This window comes from Molothrus aeneus, chromosome 11 (genome assembly GCF_037042795.1).
Source record: "Molothrus aeneus isolate 106 chromosome 11, BPBGC_Maene_1.0, whole genome shotgun sequence".
NCBI classification, from domain to species: domain Eukaryota; kingdom Metazoa; phylum Chordata; class Aves; order Passeriformes; family Icteridae; genus Molothrus; species Molothrus aeneus.
In genome coordinates, this window is record NC_089656.1 from 17,306,385 (window position 1) to 17,325,731 (window position 19,347).

The following is a 19,347-nucleotide window of genomic DNA, read 5'->3' on the forward strand; positions in this document are numbered from 1 at the left end:
TAGGGCTAATGAAGATATGAGGGTATACACAGCAAAAGGTGAGAAAATTCATTTGCAGAGCGAGCATGTGGCCAAACTGGAACTGTGCAAGTTGAAAGGAACATAAAGAATCTGAAATTCTTTAGAAAGACCTTTCTGAGATGACTTTCAATCACCAGAAGAGGAGATAGAAGGACCTTGTTATTTTGAGGTGTCATGATACCCAAAGGTGCTTTAGCATCAGGGAGTTTATTCATTTCCTCTGCAGTACAGCATTAAATTGCTCTCCTTTTTGCTTTCCAGCCATATTCTGTGTGAGCAGCTTTCAGTGCAAATGCTGAGGTCAGTAAAGGTCACCAGCATGTGCGTGCTGGCTTATTAACTAAAAAAAAGGTGTTTCTTAGGCTTGATATCTCACCAGGAGTACAGTTCCAGCACAGTGGCCCAACTAGCACCAGAGTTATCTGAACTGTGACATTTCCTTACACCAACTGGCAATAAATTCTGAGAGAAAAATTGTCATAATATTAAAACTGAGTCTGTGCTCTGTACATTTCTGAAAAGTGGGAGGTTATGAAAAACTTTGATTTTGCTTGTTGATGAACATAGGATCTGTAGGTCTGAGTAGTCACAACTCTGCTTTGCTTTTCAGACTTCTACTCTTTTAGATTTTCATGAGCAAATTGTACTAATTACCCAGCACTTGACTAGCTGGGTGAACAATATTTGTTTATTCAGAGTTCTACGTATGACATTTAAATATTATTTATAGTGTATTTAGCTGAAGTCTTTATATAGGCACCTATCAGTCCATAAAACCTTTTATTATATCCAAAAATGTGAAATTTACATGGTGTTTAAATTCAGAATGTATTCTGTTTTGAACAAGCCTCTTTGCCTTAAACATATATCTGCCTGACTTAATTTTTCAAGATATTTTAAAAGACTGCTGTCCCCAGTGTGAAGAACCTTTACAGAAATTATTTTAATGAGATAGACATTTAGTTCAACAGAAGATTCTTCATAGAAAAATAAATTAAAAGAATAATTTTCTTTTTTAAATACAATTAATTAAAAACTGTCCATGTGATGACAGATTTAGCATTTTGTCTGACATGCAGAGAAGAAGAAAGTGCCTGGAATTGCACAAGTGGAATAAATTGTTCCATTTCACAGCAAGGTCAAGCTTTAGTCTTGTAATTATTTCAAAGGGAGTAAAGGTCATTTTCTATTTGCTGCATCTCTATTATGTGAGCCTTCTGTACCAGGCTTACAGAAGTTAACTCATGACCCATTTAGATTGCCCAGATTTCAAAGTCAACTTAGACTGTCACAAATCTGATAAAGTTGACATATTCCCATCTCTAAGTACTGCTATAGATGATGTCCAAAGAGGCTTTTTATTTATAGCTCTGTAAGACAAGAGTTCCAGCTTTAAGGCTTGAGTAGCTGGGAGATCAGAACATGATTTGCCTTTTACTTGCTGTGTTAATCCTTTAGGAGAAGAGCTGTTTGTAGATAAATTTCAGGATATATGGCTTGGACTTTTTTCTGGTGGGGATTCATTATATAACTTTGCTTGCATCTTGAGATGGGAAGAGGTTTTCTCCTGCTGTGATTGCATTTTTATGCATATTCATCCAGGAACACTGAGTCAGAAAGACAGGTACTTTAAACCTGCACCTGTGCACACAGCAAATGTGTGCAGAAGATGCATGTGTGCCTTTCTTCCTGTACATATGCCCATTGAAATGCATATAAGGCAGGTTTTTTAACAATCAGCAATCAAGCTTTATGCACAATTTTCAGGGCAGGCTCTGAATACCTCAGTGCACATTTGCAGATATCTCCTGCTGGAAGACTGAAGGGGACGCATCCAATTCTCAACCCCAAAATCTCCAATAAAATCAATATATTAATGTCATTAAGAGAATGAGGGATTGGGGGTTGTGGTTTTAAACCTTTTTAAGAAAGGCAGGAATAGTGTGATGATACTGAAACTAATACAAGCCAAGTGTATTACACTTCTCTTGGTGTATTGCTTTAAATCTTTATCTTCTTTCTTGGTTAATCCTTCCAAGGGACCAACGTGGAGCAGGACAGGATGGAAGGCAAAGGTTTCCATCTGTTGTGTTTGCCTTCCACCAGATGAATTAACATGAAATATTCTGGCTGTTCCTTGCAGTCTGCTGGCACTTCTGGCCAAGCTTTTATAGCAATGGTCTGACATGAAACAAATGATCCAGCAGTTGATTCCATAAGAACAACTAATGCAGACCAGGAGGGGCATTGCTGCCTTTGGATTTTGTAAATGGGATCACACTGAACTTTAAATGAGTGGGAAATGCAAGAAGGGAGAGGGCAGATCATGTGTCACTGTGATTTATCAAATGGATTGTGAGTGGTGGCGAGGAGGGAAACATGCAGCTGTTAAAATATTGCAGGACATCTCTTTAGGATCAGGATCAGCAGGCTGGGATGATAAAGGAGTGGAGGTGGGACTGAGAGGTGCTGCTGGTGCTTTGGGAGAAGTGAGAGTGCCGTTGTCACCTGAGCTGGTGAAGGAGAAAAGAACCCTCAGCATTCACTGGTGTGGTATTGGGGAGAAATTGGCTTCACTTTAACCCTGAAGAACTTTATTTCCAAAACTGTAATTTTGTGTTGAGGATGTCTTGAGTAAATAGACCCACTGTGCAGAGCCACTTGAATTTAGGAGCAAATGCCTTTCAGAACCCCTGTGTTTGTTTTGCTCTTGGTTGCCACACGTGCCCTCTCTAGCTGATTGTGCTGGGGCTGCCTGACAAGCAGCAGATTGCCCATAACAATTTTGAGATCAGAGTGGTCAGTGCACCACCTGAAAGTCAGGCTTTGTAAAACACCTTTAGATGTTCTAAAGCAGAAAGTACTTCTGAAAATACACTTACACACATATGGGTTGGAAAATATGATTTGGCTTTTCCTGCTCTTAACCTTGCCTCTTTTTGCCTCTCTCTTTAGCCTTTTAAACTTTTTTAGTAATTTCTTTTTGCTTGCTGCTTCTTTCTTGACCATTCTTACTGCCATGCTCTCATTTAACAGCTGCCAAGAAAAATAGCCCTTCAGGTTGTTTTCTCTATTCAGGGATAAAATGCTTCAGAGTCCGAGATTAGAACTGTACCTATTCCCAAGCAATTTTATTTGCTTGTAAGCTTCCTCCTTTGATCTTCCTGTGGTGACACAGAGCTTGGGTGACCATGTACTGACAGTGACACAAACTGTATTCAACTATAACCTTCAAATCCACCTCCTCTATGATGCACACTTTTCTTTTTCAGTCCTCCCATGGTGTAAACAAGCTTTTGATTGTAGGGAGAATAGACAAACTGTGGCTGAGAGAGAAAGAAAAGAAACAGTTCATACTTGATAGCAAAGAATTTATTCTAGAAATGGAACTTCTGTATGTGAGATTTTACCCATGAATACAGAATTTCTTCTGCAACTTGGTGATCAACTTGGAGACAGATTTGCAGCTCTTAATTTATCACTTTTTCAAATTTATTTGCATATGCTTAATTTCAGCATATATTTAGGCCCAGCTGTATTCAGCTAGGCCTAAATAAATGTGATTTTTAGGAGCAATCTTACATCCTATGTTTTTATGGACCAGTAACAATCTTTATTGATATTCTGAACTGAAATTCACCTTGAAAGCTTCTATTTTGTAATTTCAATGCCAGCCCATATATATAGAAGCAAAAACCTTACATAAAATTGTTTAGCAAGATTTGAAGGGGAAGTGTGATGTGATGGATATTTTGTTTTATGAGTATGGACCCCAATGTTTTGTTTTATGAGCACTGAGCCTAAACTCGCTATAGTTCCCAGAAGCCAACATGATGGATGAAGGAGTGGATGTTAAAAGTCTATTTCTGTTTTTTTTTTTTCCCTCAGGTTCTGCTGCTTGCATGTGCAGAAGATTTAGAATGTGTCCCTGGATTCCAGCAGAAGGTTTTTTATATAGAAAAGCCATTTGAATTCAGAGAGGACCGGCTGATTCTGAACCGTATGTTGTTTTCATATATTACTATTGTGCAAAAATCAGAATTGTTTATGGATTCATTTCATTCCTGCCATTTATCAGAAAGCTTTTTTTGTTTTGTACCTAAGATTTTGGATATTGCCACGATTCAGTCTGAGTTCCCCTGTATTAATCCCATGTCTCTACAGACTTGACTTTGTTTCATATCTTAGAAATGGCAAAACACAATATATAATCATTTAGGGCTATGTGAATATTGTGAAAACCTAGAATCAGCCATTTCTTAAAAATTAAATTTACTCTGAATTTTTTTTATAGCCTTACCTATGAGCCTGAAATCAGGACTTGCACATCAACATCTCTATTAAATTATCTCTGCAACTGAGATTTAGAAGTTAGTATTTTGAAAGTACTCATAGCTGATACAAGTCCAAGTCTTGACATGAAATTCAGAGTCTGGAAGAAGTTTTGGATCATCAATGATAGCAAAGTGTCACACAATTAGAATATTCACTATATTTCCATAGAGCAGGTGTCACATTATAAAACACAACCTGGAACTGTACACCCAAAGCATTAAACTGGAGGAGATTTAAGTTTTTCAGTCCTGGTGTCAGTTCATTCCAATACTTCAGGGTTACAAATTGCTCATTCCATGCTGGGGCTTTGGGATTTCAGCCCTGTCACACAAAAGTGGTGCCTTATCCAGTGGCCAATGTCTTTAAAGACTTAAAAAAGGATTTAGGTGCTGCCATTTTCATAACTTCCCATCACACCTGCATTTTTACATGTGATATTTAATACTAATGATTTCTTTGTTGTGCTTGGCTGCTGGTGCTGAACCAGGAGTTTTTCTGGGTGTCCAGCAATGGGCAATATCCTATGTGCAATATCTGAATCCTACAGTGGGATGCATCCCATAGCTTGGTGGAACCAAGAAATGCAAACCAATATTACTCACCAAATGCACACATTTCCCAACTCAGTTCCATCCAGATATCACTGCAACACACTGATGGATTTTCACTTCAGATGAAGGTGTAATCTGTGCACATTCACTTTAAAATAGCATTAACTTCTCAAAACGAAATGTCAGAATTAGTTGCCAAAGTCTATTGAAATCAATCTCTTAAACTTAAGTCATTCAGCCTTTGGAGGTACTAAAATAAACCTCTAGGATAATATTTTTAGTCTCAGCATTTTGATATGTTGCTCAGTCTCAGCTGCTTTTTCACAGGAACTTTAGATCACGAGTAGTAATACTAGTCAGAGATGTGAGATTGTTGTTCAGCTTGGAAAAGAGGCTTCAAGTTTCTTATTTCTTTATGAAATTTCATTTTCTCTGGAGTTCTTATTTTGGACTTGTCAAACACATTATTCCTACATGGCTAGAAGTTGAAATTCTCAGAATATAATAGATTTAATAAGCAAGCAGATTTTAAGACCTATTAAAAGAAACAATATAGATAAACTAGTGCTAAATTGAATACAAAAAAACTTTGTTGAATGCTTTTTCTGCTTCAGAACTTAGAGGCTGTAGTGTGTCTGGCCAGATCTCCTGCAGATTTGGAGAGGATCACCCCAAGGATGTTTGGTTCAGCCAAACTGACTGGACTGCTCTGTGGTGACCCAGCCATGTGCGGTGGCGTAAAATGAGCACAATAATTAAGATGCCATCATTAGTGAAAGGAGGAGGGAGGAGCAGGAAGAGACTCAGAAATGCCTGGGAACAATCTGTGGAATTAAATTATTTTAATAAGCAGACAGTAAATTGGCCTAATGTGCAGTGTTGGACGGAGGCAGACTGTGGATGCGTGATCCTGGTTAATTCAATCACCCACAAACAGGGTGTCCTTCATGCAGCACCATTAAACCTCAGCACAGTTCCTTCATTTTAGCTGTCAACAGAATTGATAATTTTAATTGTCTGTTTGAATACACTTTGCATGCTCTTGCATCTTTTTATGCCCATTATCAAGAGCAGTGTAATTTAGCAGTTGCATTGCAATGTGAGGCTTACCAGGGCTGTGTAAATTAATAGAGCAAATATGTAAACCAGGCCTATAGCAGTGATTGTTTTTGTAGTCCTCAATAAGCCAAGGAGCTCCTTAATTCTTTTCTGAAGTGCAATAATACAGTCTTTTTCTTTTTTTTTCTTTTTCAATTTAAACAAGAACCTACTGTACATTTCGTTGCTAGCATTTCCCTTGTAATTAAATATAGGTTGTAGCTGGTTCTTCTGTATTTATTACTTCTACCTATGGCAGTGTTAATTATATTTTACATTTACTGATGGGAAGAATGAAGAGTAGACCATACTGAGGGTACAGAATTTTCTCTTATTTCTTGTTGTGATTTGTAGCAATTTTTATTAAAGCCTGCTTATAAGCTGGCCATAACAAGTCCAGCTGTGTGTGCATATTGTCCTTCCTACTAGTTTCACTGGTATTCAGTTACTATTAGTTTTTCTGACATTGTGCTCTGGCTGAACTGGCTTTTAAATTCTTATTTATTTATTTGCCCTTGCATCTCATTTAGTAGTAACTCCAGACTTTGACCATTTCTTTGTCCCTGTTTGGTCATTATTTTTTTCCCCTCAGACCCCTTCAGATCTCCTTATAACTTGTGTTTTCTATAACCATAAACAAAATAAGGCATTGCTCTTTTACTTTTCGTCTGCCTAATTTTTTCCTCTGTGTGCAGAACCAGATGTTCCTTTGATGTAGTAGGAAAAGGTCCATGGAGTCACTTTCTGGAAATAGTAATTACATCCACATAATTATTATTCTAACAGACAGTTGTGTCACTGGTTTTTTCCTTCCTTAAAGCTTTTTTTTTAAACTTTACACCTAGGACCGTCTTTGCAATCCAATAGTGAAGATCATCAAGATTTCCACATTCTTGATGAAGTGCTAATTGACAGCATTTAATGACAGGTTTTACACCTGTCAGAAGCACTTGTGGCCAGGAAATGCCTGTCCCTGCCAAGGCTGGCAGGTCACTGGCAGTGACAGGGCTCTGTCACGCTGGGCTCAGGGAAAGCTCCTAATCAGACTCGGCAAACGTGGGAATGTAATTGTGTTACATTAATCACATTTATACTTAACACACATCGGGCTTGGCTTTTGGGGGTATTTTTAATTGACAATGAATCAAATAGTGCACTTGAATAATGGAGGCAATTAACATAAAGCACGAGGTGATGCATTGTGCATGCTAAACTGGGGAAGGCATTGCCAGTGCTTTAAATGTCAAAACAAAGGAAGTTTTGACCCTTACTTGAAAAGCTCTAATTTGGATGTTAATTAATGGCTGACCTCTTGTGTCTCTTATGTGATAGATTGCCTGGGCTGCTTCAAGATCAAGGTTTTGTCTGTCTGCATTTGGGTACTTTTTGTTCTGTGGATTTTAACAAAGAGTTTTTCTATTCAACCATATCAAAATCATTGCTTACTCATATGATATGAAATATCTTAGTTTGCTTATTAATGCTTAAAAGCAAGTTTTCAATTGTCTGGCAAAGCTGTGACCTCCAACAAGATTTACTTTGTTCAAACCAAATAAAGCCTGTGAAAAGATCAGAGAAGACCATTCCTCCTCCTACAGCTTGTGTGCACACGGATCATGGCCCTGGTCGTGCCCACATCCAAATATTTCCTGTTGATTCTGAGCTGATGCCATGTGAGAGCTGTGATTTATCACATCCACCCTTCCCACTGATTCCATGCCAGTTGACTGCACAGATGGCCTCTTCCTGTGCCTGTTCCATGCTACCAAAAGTGGTGCTGCTCCTCTCCTGCTCATTCTGATCCTGGAGTTAGCACACCCACTTCGTTCATCTCCCCTTCTTCCCTCTCTCCACACCCTGTGCAGAGCCAGCCTCATTCAGTCCTCTGTGGTCTGCCAAAGCCTCTTCAGGGCTGTGAGACGGGGTTTGGATGTGACTGTTACCTCTTCATGCTGAATATTGCAGGGTTTAGGTAATTGGGATTGCACATGGTAGTTGTAGCTTGCAAAAGAACATGTTCAAGCAAGGTAAGATTTTATGCTTAGCAATTTCTTGCAGGGAAAACTGTCTGGGCTTCTGGGTAATAGGGAGATAACTGTGGATTTTCCACCTATTCAGTGTGTCCTTGCTGAAACAGTGTTGTGACTTTTCAAAATGAAGACGTTTTTAATGCATTTTGAGTTTTACAAACATCTTCAATTTTCTTTCAATTCACGTAAATCGCTCACTGTGTTAAGAGCATGTTTCAGAAGACGTTGAAAAATGACTTGGTTCCCATTCCTTGGCATGAGGCAACAGGTTCAGTGGAAAGGCATCTCAACTTTCCTACCCAGGCAGGGGAGTGCTTGTTATAACCTAAAATATCTATCTTAATGGGCTCATATGCACGGATAGAATTTGAATACTAGAGCTTCAATCTGACACTTGGGTACATGGTTAAGATCAGGCACCTGGAACTCTTATTCCATGTGGGCAGAAATATTGGTCAGGATTTGAAGCAACACATCTTAAGCACACTATTCCTATTAAAATGGTCATAGAAAGCCAAACTCATGTAAGTAGAGTTCCAGGAAATACCTGGGGCTCTGCGCGAAACGGTTGCAAAGCTGTGGAAGTTCTAAAGTGGGAGGTTGGGAACTTTACTACATGCTTGTGGAGGCAGAGTGAGGAAGATCCTTTTGCACCTAAATACCTGATGCATTGCCTTTTAATTGAAGTTTGATGCTGAACTCCTACAAGTTTGATGTTGAACTCCTACTCCTCCCTCTTGGAGGGAGAACATTTTCTGGGAACACATATTATAATTAAATAATACAGAATATCTCAAATGTGCCTCTGAATAGATACATGCAGATTGGTGTCGCAGCACAACAACATCACATCATCTGTTTAACTGCTTTCACACATGATTGAAGCAGAAGAAAATAGGAGAGAATAGTTGTTGAGTGCAAGGTGGTCAGACAATTCCCTCCTAAAAGCCTCCAGGACCCGAGGGGGAAGGAGTCAAAAATAGACTGTTTGATTTTTATGCATATACATTATATTAATCTAGTGTTTGCAAAGGTAAGACATTACACTGAGCAGAGTAAAAGAATTATTTAGTCTCTGAAAAACATCGTCAGGGCTCAATCAAAACCCCTCAGGGGTGCAGTCAGCTCTTGCGGAATAACAGAGGGAAAGGCATATGTGTTGGTGAAACCTCCTCCTTGCATTTTAATTCCAGGGTGGAGGAAATGAGGATCTAAACCCAAAGTTTCTTGTCTGTTTTGTTGAGAAAAGCCACACAATCCTGTTTAAAAAACAAACCAAAACAAGTAAACCCACATGAAAAGTGGGTGAGGATCTTTGCAGTGACAGTGAATGCTCTGTTAGCAGCTTGGTCTGGATTTAGGAAGATAAAAGTAGCAGATTACTTGGTTTGAGATTTAATTTGTTTCTGGAGACTTTCCAAAACCCATAATGTTTCTCAGCTAATACTTTTTTGAAATACGTGTGGGCTTTGGTTGGCTGAAACATGCCAGCTGTTCTCCTAATAATCTAAATCAATGGCCAACTGCTCAGCATTAGCAGGTTGGGTCTCTTGCTCAGTGCAGTGCAAACCTTGTATTAATAATGTCCCCAGGTGCTTCAGTAGAAGACTTCTCTGCTCATTTCCAGTTGGCAATTTCAGAACAAAACAAAACAAAAAAATCAAATTAACCAAGCTATTACTCCTGAACCGATTACCCACGCAGGCCACGAGGCAGCTCCTTCTCTGCAGGTGTAGAAATGTGTTGGAAGGCCAAAATCTCTTTCAGGAAAGTGTAGGTGGCTTAGCTTAGTCCAACTCCATCAGCAAATAATCTGACACTGATTGCTTATGGCTGGCAATGTTTTAGCAGGGTCATCTTGCTGAGGAAATGGGAGGTAGGGAGGGGAATTTCTGGTTATTGGTCAGAGCTGGGGTCACTCTGGAGAGGATCCAGCACCAGCCCAGCTTTGTCAGGAGCAAACTTTGTCCATGTGTGACAAAGAGATGCAAATCACCCCACACTGAGACATTAATGCATTTCTGTAGAACATTTCTTGGTATTTTCACAGACTGCCTTTCTGACAGGACTTTTAATTTGAGGATCTTAGCAAAGCACCATTCAAAAGAATCATGGCTAGCTAACCTTTTCCATTACATTTCAAAGTGCAGTGTGGACATTTAGCAAGAATTAATGGGAGTATGTGAGGTTAAATCTTCCTTTAAACACAGAATCTCATTTAAGTTAATGATATCTTAAAGCATGCAAGTATTCTTGAAAATAATTGTAGATGTAGTTCACAATTAATTCCGAGCTTTTAGGATTTCTCTCTGTTAATCCAAATCAAATTATAACTTTTCTAATGTAATTATGATCATGCCTCAACTTGCAGTTTTTCTTTCCCTTTGCTTATTTAAATCAGTCCTTTTCAGACAGAGCAGTCTGCCTGCTTTAATGGACACATCTCCTTTGCATAGAGCTTTCCTGTGCCATGTCATTTCTCAGTCTTGCCTTGAGAATAAGTACCACTGGCTGTAAACTCAGGAAGTCTTTCAGAAATTTCTTAGATTGGGGGATTTTTCTAGCTGGAGGCTAACGCTCTGATTTTGTTTTATGCCTCTCTTCAGCCTATCCACCTGAAATTTTTTCCTCTAGAGAAGGGAGAGAGAAAGTAACTTTTAATGGATTGATTCTGAAAAGTCTGGTCTGTCTGGAGTGACTTTGTGCATATTTGTATGCCTTGTACCTGCTGCTCCTGGGGCAGACAAGTGAACCTGTAGATAGGGGAGTAAGTGCATGTCATATTCTGTGATGTGAATATTAACTAAAATGTTTGCCTTGTGTTTTTCAAATCCCTGAAAAAATATCAGCCCGGGGAAAGGGTAGGATTTGCTCAAATAAGAATCCCTGCCTGTAAGGGATTATCTTCGACAAAATTTGAAATTCCTTTACCAAGGAATTCCTTTAAAACAAATTAAAATAAAACTAGGAACCTTGGGAAGGCCTGAAACATTCCTGTAGTGATCTGGGATGTTGCTTTTTAGACAAGAATTCCACTTACAATACTCACTTTGATTTGTTTACTTTCTTTAAAAAAAGGAAAGCAATAAAAAAAAACCCAGAGCAGCCTTTGTCTCTCAGCTGTGGAGAGAACTGAAGCAGAACTGAGGCGCCTTTAATAAGGCAGCAAAAGGGAGGCACTGCTGGAGCAGCTTTACAGGTAGTCAATAGCAGAAGAGAAATTCCTCCCTGAAGTTGCAGCCAGCACTGGTAAATCTCTGACACTTTCAAACACTTGCTGGCAGGTACCAGAACCTAAAAGCAGGTTAGACTGAAGTAAGTGATAATCTCCTTGATGCACAGGACCATTCTGCTGCCAGGGAGTCAGGTTTGTTTTACTGAAGAGCAGATTGTGAATCTTTTCTCCCTTATCAACCGTGCTGTGAGTGCTCTGGCTGGATCTGGATTTATGTATGAACTGGATTGTCCTGCCTTGGATTTTCCCTGAAATAGGGTAAAGCAAGGTTGTAGGAAATGAGTGCATTTTTCATTTTGTTATTATTGTATTCTGTAATTAAAGATATTATTCTCTACTAACCACACTGATAGGAAGCACTGTTTATGTAAATGTATTAAGGCACGTGGGTTTTGTTTACCTTCCTTTGTGTGGCAGTGAAACAGAGGAAACACAAAATGTGCTCTGGTCTGCTAAAAACCCAAATTGCCTGGTTACAAGTAGGACCCCTGCAGTCTTTATTTAGCTGGAATTTTAATTACAGTGCCAGCTCTCAACACTTACAATAAAACAGTAGGGAGACAACTATAATTTGACCTTTATAAAACATTAACACCAACCTATACAAAAACACAACTTCAGCTTAAAAGAATACAGTGGGAGGCAGAATTCAAGAAATTATGAAAACAGTGTAGTTATGATACTTTAACTTTTGGGAAAAGCATAGCAATGTGCTTCTGTGGACAGCACAGATGTGTGATATTGGTGTGAACCATCTCCTGATCCTTGTGTAGAAATGCTGCATTTTTGGCCAAGGAACCTTCTCATGGTTTTTCATGTCTTGGGGAAATCAGTGCTGCTGTGAGCTTGGGGTAAAGGATGCTGCCCAAACCCCACGGGAAATGCTGATGGATAAAATCCAGATTTCTTTCCCCAGAAAAGCCAATTCAGGAAACTCCAGGGGCCCACCCATCCCCTGTGCATCTCTTCTTTGCTGAGGTGTTTGTGCCAGTCCTTGTGGTGAGTTGCACCAAGGGCTCATTTTTCCTGCTGAAGGTCAGAGCAGAATGAGGTGGGGAAGAGAAGGAATGGATCAGGACAGACCGTGCCTGTGTTGGATGGGAATGTCAATGCAGCTCTTAATTTATCACTTTTTCAAACCAATTTGCATATGCCTAATTTCAACATATATTTGGGTCCAGCTGTATTCAGCTAGGTCTAAATAAATGTGATTTTTAGGAGCAATCTTACATCCTATGTTTTTATGGACCAGTAACAATCTTTATTGATATTCTGAACTGAAATTCACCTTGAAAGCTTCTATTTTGTAATTTCAATCCCAGCCCATATATATAAAAGCAAAAACTTTACCCAAAAATTGTTTTCAGCACTGCTGAAAGGGGCAGCAGGACTGGCTCCAAGGTATAGAAACACCAGAAATGGTCACAAATCCAAATGCATTTTTGCTTAATTCTGGCTGAAATAGTCCCTGAGTTGTGGTGTGGCAGCTCACAGTATTTTCTAGTTCTGTCATCACCCAAAGATGATGAATAGCGTGCTCCAGGTCTTCTCTTGTTGTTAATTTAATTTAATAGGCATAGTTAATAAATGTCACCTTTGCTTTTTTATGAAATGGACTTGAAGCTGTAAATACAAGGATATTTGAAATGTCCCATGATAAAAGGAAAATTTGAAGTTGTCTGAGTGCCAAGGTTACAAGTTGCTTTCATGTGACCTGAAATATTTTCCTTTTGCTGTTTGCTGACAGCTGAAGCATCAGTTGCTAAAATCTCTTCTTCCTTAACTTTTGAAGTGATGTTTCACACCATGCTATATCTGTGTTCAAAGGTGATGCTGGATGCACACAAAAATTATGGGGGTAGGAAGGCAGTTATTCAATATTGTAGTCAAGAGTTTTCCAGGGGTTCATTTGGGCTGCATAAAGAACCTCAAGCTCAGCTGCCAATGATTTGGTGTTTGGCTGTCCAGTTGCTATTGCTCTGGTTTTTGGGGATTTTTTTAGTGTTTTTAATCAAGGCTCTCCTAGCTGGAATTTTTATTCAGCCTGCTTTGTATTTATGGAGGAACCACTCAAGTGCATCATAAAACATATAGGAAATAGTGATTTTATAATATTTTTCTAGAGCAATGGAAGCAGTATTGTGGGAGTTACACAGAGTAATTTGCAACCAGGGAGCTCATTTCATTTAAATTTTTAAAAGTTACATTTGTGACAGAGGAAAGGGTCTAAAATTATCTTTAATAACAGAGTTGATGAGTTCATTCTTCCGATTAATAAGAAAATGCAACTCTCCAAATGTTCTGTAAGATTTGGTATTTCTTCTGAGAAATCAGTCAGATCTCATGCAGGTAGACAGAAGGCTTTTGACATAATAGAATAGCAGCCTCTGTCAATTAGATGTAAATCAAAATAAGAAATTTTATTTAAAATTATATTATTACTTCTGGCACTTTATTCTTTGAGACGCTGCCTTTAATAGCTTCTCCAATAAATTTCAAAGAAGCTGAAATATAGAGGCTCTAACACTTCCAAAATAAATCTATTAATTGTAATGCTTCTGAAAACATTGGGCATTGACTACTTACTGCTGTTTTTATAAGTCAGCATCACTTCCCAGAACTGTCTGATACTGACTGGAGTTAGCACTGGTAATTAATTGAAATGAAATTACTGGAATGATGAATGAGAGCTGGACATGTTGGACTTAACTCTTTCTGGTGCTGTAGCTGTGCTTTACATCCTGATTTAGAAGGAACTTAAACAGCACATTAATTTCAGGTCCTTCCCACTCTCCAGAGCTTTGCAGCAGAGGCCCAGATTGTCTCAGTTTCAACACCAGATTTTCTTGCTCAGAATGCCCTTTGGGAAAGGCTCAGGCTGAGCTGTGAGGAGGCTGCTCCCTATGCAAGGGGAAAGGTGGGAGAGCTCCCAGCACAGGAGTTTTCTGTGCTGAAAAAGATGATTTGGGCTGATTATGCTCAGAACCATAAATACAGCAAGGAGTTCAATTTCCACGGGTGAGTGCTGCTCCTGCTGAAATTGGGTTTTTCTGCACAAGCTTGTGCCAAAACTCTCATCCTTCCTGTCTCAAGGGCTACTGGATTTTAGGTAACTGATCAAACAAGTCTAGACTGGTCTTTTGAATATTCTCCTAATGACTTAAATAGAACAGATCTGGATAGGGCTGAGCTCTGGAAATAGGTGCAGGGGCTGGTGCTGCACCTGCTGCTGGCAGTGAGTGGGTGAGAGCCTCAGGATGCTGAGCATGGCTGGGGAGAGCAGCTGGCACTGCCCTCAGGAGAGCTGGCAGATTTAATAGTTTAATAAAGAAATAAATATTTGCTAAATTAGATTAAAGACTGGATTTAATGTGGCCAGATTGAAAATGATAGGTTATGGGTAAAGGTGGTAAAATTGTTCCCTGTCAAGCTTTACTATTTGTACAGGGTTCTAAAGCCAGGTCTATAACAAGTCTCCCTGCTAAAGCTTGGGGTTTAGAGAACCCAGAGGCAGCCTCAGCTTTGTTTGTCCTCTGGGAGAGCAGCTGCTGAGTTTCACAGAGCTTTGCCAGAACTTTGTGGTGGGAGAGCACAGGCTTCACTCAAGGTGCAGTGTTCCAGACTCCATCCTGAGTGCTTCTCTCCAGAACAGCGCCTGCGAGGGTCACCTAAGAGCCTGTTTGGGGCAGGAGGACACTGTGAGGTTCCCAGGCATTCCACAGGTTGTGGATCTGGGCACAGCAGGTCTCTGGAGCTGGGAAGGTGTGGATGTGCCAGGGGGTGGCACACGCTGAGGCAGCACCAGGCAGGACTGAACCGTGTGGTTGGGTAGTGCTGAGAGGTGGGAATGGGACCTCCTGCCTTGATGGGTTAAAAACACCACCAAAATCAACCAAACCCCACCAAAACAAACATAAACACAGAACAGAGCCCTCAAAGCAACTTTCAGGCAAATACAACCTTCACTTCCTGTCCTCTCCCCTCCCTGTGACAGTCTGTGAGTCTTTGTGCCAATCTTTTGAGTTTTTACTGTGTTTTCTTGTTGGGGCTTTCCTGAGGAGCAGAGTTTTTACTTGAACCTACACCTGCCATAATCCCAGCAGATTGAACACTTAGCTGAGCACACAATCTTGTGCTTTATCCTTCTTGTTGCTACTTTCTGTTGAAAGAGTTTTACTTTAGATGGATGAATTACACATGGATTAAATGAGTGACTCCACAGCCCAGTAGTTTCCCCAGTTCCACAAATTAGAGTGGTTGTTTCAATCCCTACTCACCTGAGTGTTTATATTTTTAATGCTTTAAATCAATCAATGAATAGATAGAACCATGAGAAGCATCAGTGATTTCAAAATAAGTATTTTTCTAGGGATTTTAATAGCTATTCAGAGAGCTGGAACTGGAACTTGAACTTTCTCGTGATGTGTGCACAAGAATCTTTGGATGTAGTGATTACAAAGTATGTAGGAACATTTTAACTTAGCTTTCAGCAGAGGAAAAAGTGCTTCTTTTTTCTGGATTCTAAAGTCGTGCTAGAGTACCATTCTTATGTTTTTTGGTTTTTTTTTTTTTCATACAATAACCAGTTGGATTATTGTATGAAAAGCTGAAATTATTCCAGCAAAAGGGGGCTGGCACAGCTTGCTGGTGTAGGAAAGTTTCTGTGTGCATGCTTCAGCAGCTTAGAGCAAGCAGTGCAGGTGAACTGGAGCCTTCCAGATCCCGGTGGGATTCTGGAGCTCCTGGTTGCATGAAGAACATGAGCTCTTCCCCATCCAGTGTATTGATTTGTTATTCTAGAACCTTATTTATCTTTCCTATATTTGTCAGAAATTCAACATTTGTTTGTCAAGAATTCTTTCTCTTGCAATGTACAGTTCTTTACTTTGGTTATATTTTGGTAAGAAAAATGATTTTTTTCTTTTGAATTTGATTCTGGTGGAACTCCTCAACACCTTCTGCTTGGCAGTTGAACCAAAAAAAAAAAATTATTTGCAGAGCCCTAATGGTGTCAGTAAATTGATTTCCCTAGACTGCCTTTCCTCTCTGGGATGCCCCAAAGTGATCACTATTAATGATAAAATACAATGGAAATTACAGAGGAATTAATACCTCGGATGTTGCTCTGAAATGAGAACAGCAGCGTGGATTTCCTTTAAGGATACTGAGCACATCCTTGGTGCATCAGCTGCTCCTGCTCATGGACAGGCCATGGAAATGCCTCACTGGGGCTGATTTGCCGGTTTGCTCAGGGTTATCAAAGCAAAGGTGATGCTACCTGGGCCTGCCCTGCTGGGGGGAGACAGGAATGGCTGGAATTCCACTCATTTTTCAGAGCAAAGTTTAGATCAGAACTCACTGCTGGTGGTTGATTTCCGGGGGGTCTCTGTGGATTTAGAGAGCATGTGCTTCCTCAGGTTTGGACGGGACTGATTCATTTCTTTTGGAGACTTTAGATGAGAAAAAGTAGAGAAACCTTCCCTTGAAAGAAGGGAATGAAACAAGGATGAACAAATTATCTTTAAAGAAGAACTTTTGATTAGCAGCATATCCTTCTAATAAATTGTCCTGATTTCAAATCTCCTTTTCTGCCATGCTGAAAAAAAAGTGATGGAAACCTGAACGCTGCAAAGTCTGATGTAATGAACACAAATAATGTTCTGTGTACTTCCCTTCCAATTCTGTGCTAAAAAATACCTACTTAGAAGGATTACAAGAACTGGAACAAAATGGGGAAATACACATTAATATTCCTCCCAAAAATATAGAAATATAATTGACGATTTTGATCTGAAGGTTGCAAGATTTGGTTGAAAACTGTTGAGGTGTAGTCATGAAATCTTACAGGAATTAGAAAAAATGCTGAACACTGATCTGCAAATGCCATTTGTAGCTGACTTCATGCAGTTCTGTTTTACCTCTGGAAAGTAAAATCAATTTCAGATTAACTTTGACAGGGAGGTGTTGAGGTGCGTGAGTCAGCACTTACTCAGATATTTCTGCCAGCCTGTTGGGAAGACAAAGAATTGTGATGGATATTATCAATAACAGTGCTAGCCTGAAAGGAAAATCAGCAAACTAAGTTAAGAAACACTTTCCTGCCTTGTCCTGGCGCACTTCGCAAAAAACTAAATTATAAGTTGTTATTAGTGTACAAAACTAAAATTTATCTTGAGATTTAGGAACATTTTTTCCCTCTGCTCTACCCCCTTTTTGTAAAAAACCCTGCTGTTATTGCTTTTACTGTTTTTTTTTTCCACTTTGAAATCTGGAACAGCTATTTCTTTCTTGAAACAATGTGTTTGGTAGAAGTCAGTACAGCATGATTGAAACAATGAGGGATTTCATTCTTTTTATCCACAATTGTGGAGCTATATTCAATAACCCTTTATAACAATCTTTCCACTATACTGAATTATGGATTGATTCTTCTTTTGCAGTGGCTTCATTACAGAATTCCAGATGGAAAATGGGCTTTTAGATGTCAACCTGAAGCTCTCCACGATTTTGAATATGATATTACACATAATTCTATGAGGACCTAATCACACATCGTTTGATTTCAGTGAAACAGCTCTCATTGACTTCCCTGAGAGCTGGCTGAGGCTTGGCTTGAGCTATTGCTGTGTTATTGAAAGTATAATCAGCATTTTGATTCAATTTTCCATCTCTTTCAAGTCTTACGTGTTAGCTGTGCTGTGCATGTGGTCCTGCCTCCAGAACGATGGATTGTTGGGTGTGAGAAGCCCCCTAAGATCGTGGAGCCCAACCATCACCCCAGCACTAAACCCAAGTGTCACCTCCAAGGATGGGGACCCAGCCACTGCCCTGGGAATCCTGTTTTAATGCTTAATAAACCTTTCAGTGAAGAATTTTTTACTAATAGCCAATCTAAACCTCCCCTGGTACAATTTGAGGCCATTTACTCTTTTCCCATCGCTTGTTAGTTTTGAGATTGATCCTACCTGGCTACAACCTCCTTTCAGGGAGCTGTAGAGAGCAACAAGGCCTCCCCTGAGCTAAAACAAAACCATCCTCAGCTGCTCCTCCTCACATTTAGCCTCCAGACCCTTCCCAGCTCTGCTTCCCTTTGGCCACACTCCAGCACCTCCATGTCTGTCTTGTAGCTCTCACAATATGCAGGGCACTGGGAACCTTGGCTGGAGCTTTCAGGAGGACACTTTTAGAACAAACTTTGAAAGTAAAAAAATATTGACTTTTTTTTATTGCAAATTTTGTTGCTGGAGCTCCTGCAGATGCTGTGTGTGACAGAGGAGTGTGGAAGCTGGGTTTGAGGCTCTGGTCCTTTGGCTGAAATTCCAGGGGTTAAAAGCTCTGGAGCACGCAGGGGTCTCTGGCCATTGATTTTTAGTGGTTGCTGTTACAGAAAGTACGAGTGGCATTTAAGAGAGACAAAGCACCATATTAAAGTTAATGCCTTTGATTTCCTTCAAATCATCTGTAATCCATGTGGGCCTGTCATAATTTATACCTGGCTCAGCCACAGCAATAAGTCAGAAACTGCCACATAATCTGCACCAACACTTGTGCACAAGAGGAATGGCACGTGCTGCTCACTGCAGTTGGTCTTGAGGTATTAATTATTTATCTCTCCTTACCCAGAAGGCTGCCCTGAGCTTAATTGGTCTTTCTCATTATTTGTTTTGCTAGGAAAAAAATGGAATTAAATACCAGGAGAGGAAGATAACGGAGCTTTTGCTGCATAAGATAAATAAAAACCAATTCCTGTGTGTTTCTAAACATTATAAATGTGACCACTTTTTTTGGTGTTCCCCCCTGCCCCCAAAGTCTTGGGGGTCTCCTGAGGATAATCTTAATAGGATAAAGTGGTCTCTGAAAGGCAATTAGCATGATTCTTATGAACTGGGCCATGCATGGGCCATGCTCAACCCTCTCCTGATTAATGCTCATCTTAATTCCATTTCTTGGGACTTATTTACTCATTTCACGTACAATGTATTTAGTTCCCTTAGCTCTGCCCTGTGGTTTGCAATCATCCTGGTGCCTTTCAAGTCCCTGCCCAGCTGTACCTGTGAGCAGCCAGCAGCCCCAGGAG

The 19,347-nt window shown here is 39.8% G+C and overlaps 1 protein-coding gene across 2 annotated transcripts in view; it reads left to right on the forward strand.

Annotated features, from left to right (window-relative positions):
• CDH13 (cadherin 13) overlaps positions 1–19,347 on the forward strand; it is a 460,254-nt gene that overhangs the window by 85,092 nt on the left and 355,815 nt on the right. For both annotated transcript variants that reach the window (XM_066557779.1, XM_066557778.1), the window contains exon 2: positions 3,910–4,021. In XM_066557779.1, coding sequence (XP_066413876.1) covers positions 3,910–4,021 — 112 coding nt within the window. The remainder of the gene's footprint in view (positions 1–3,909; positions 4,022–19,347) is intronic.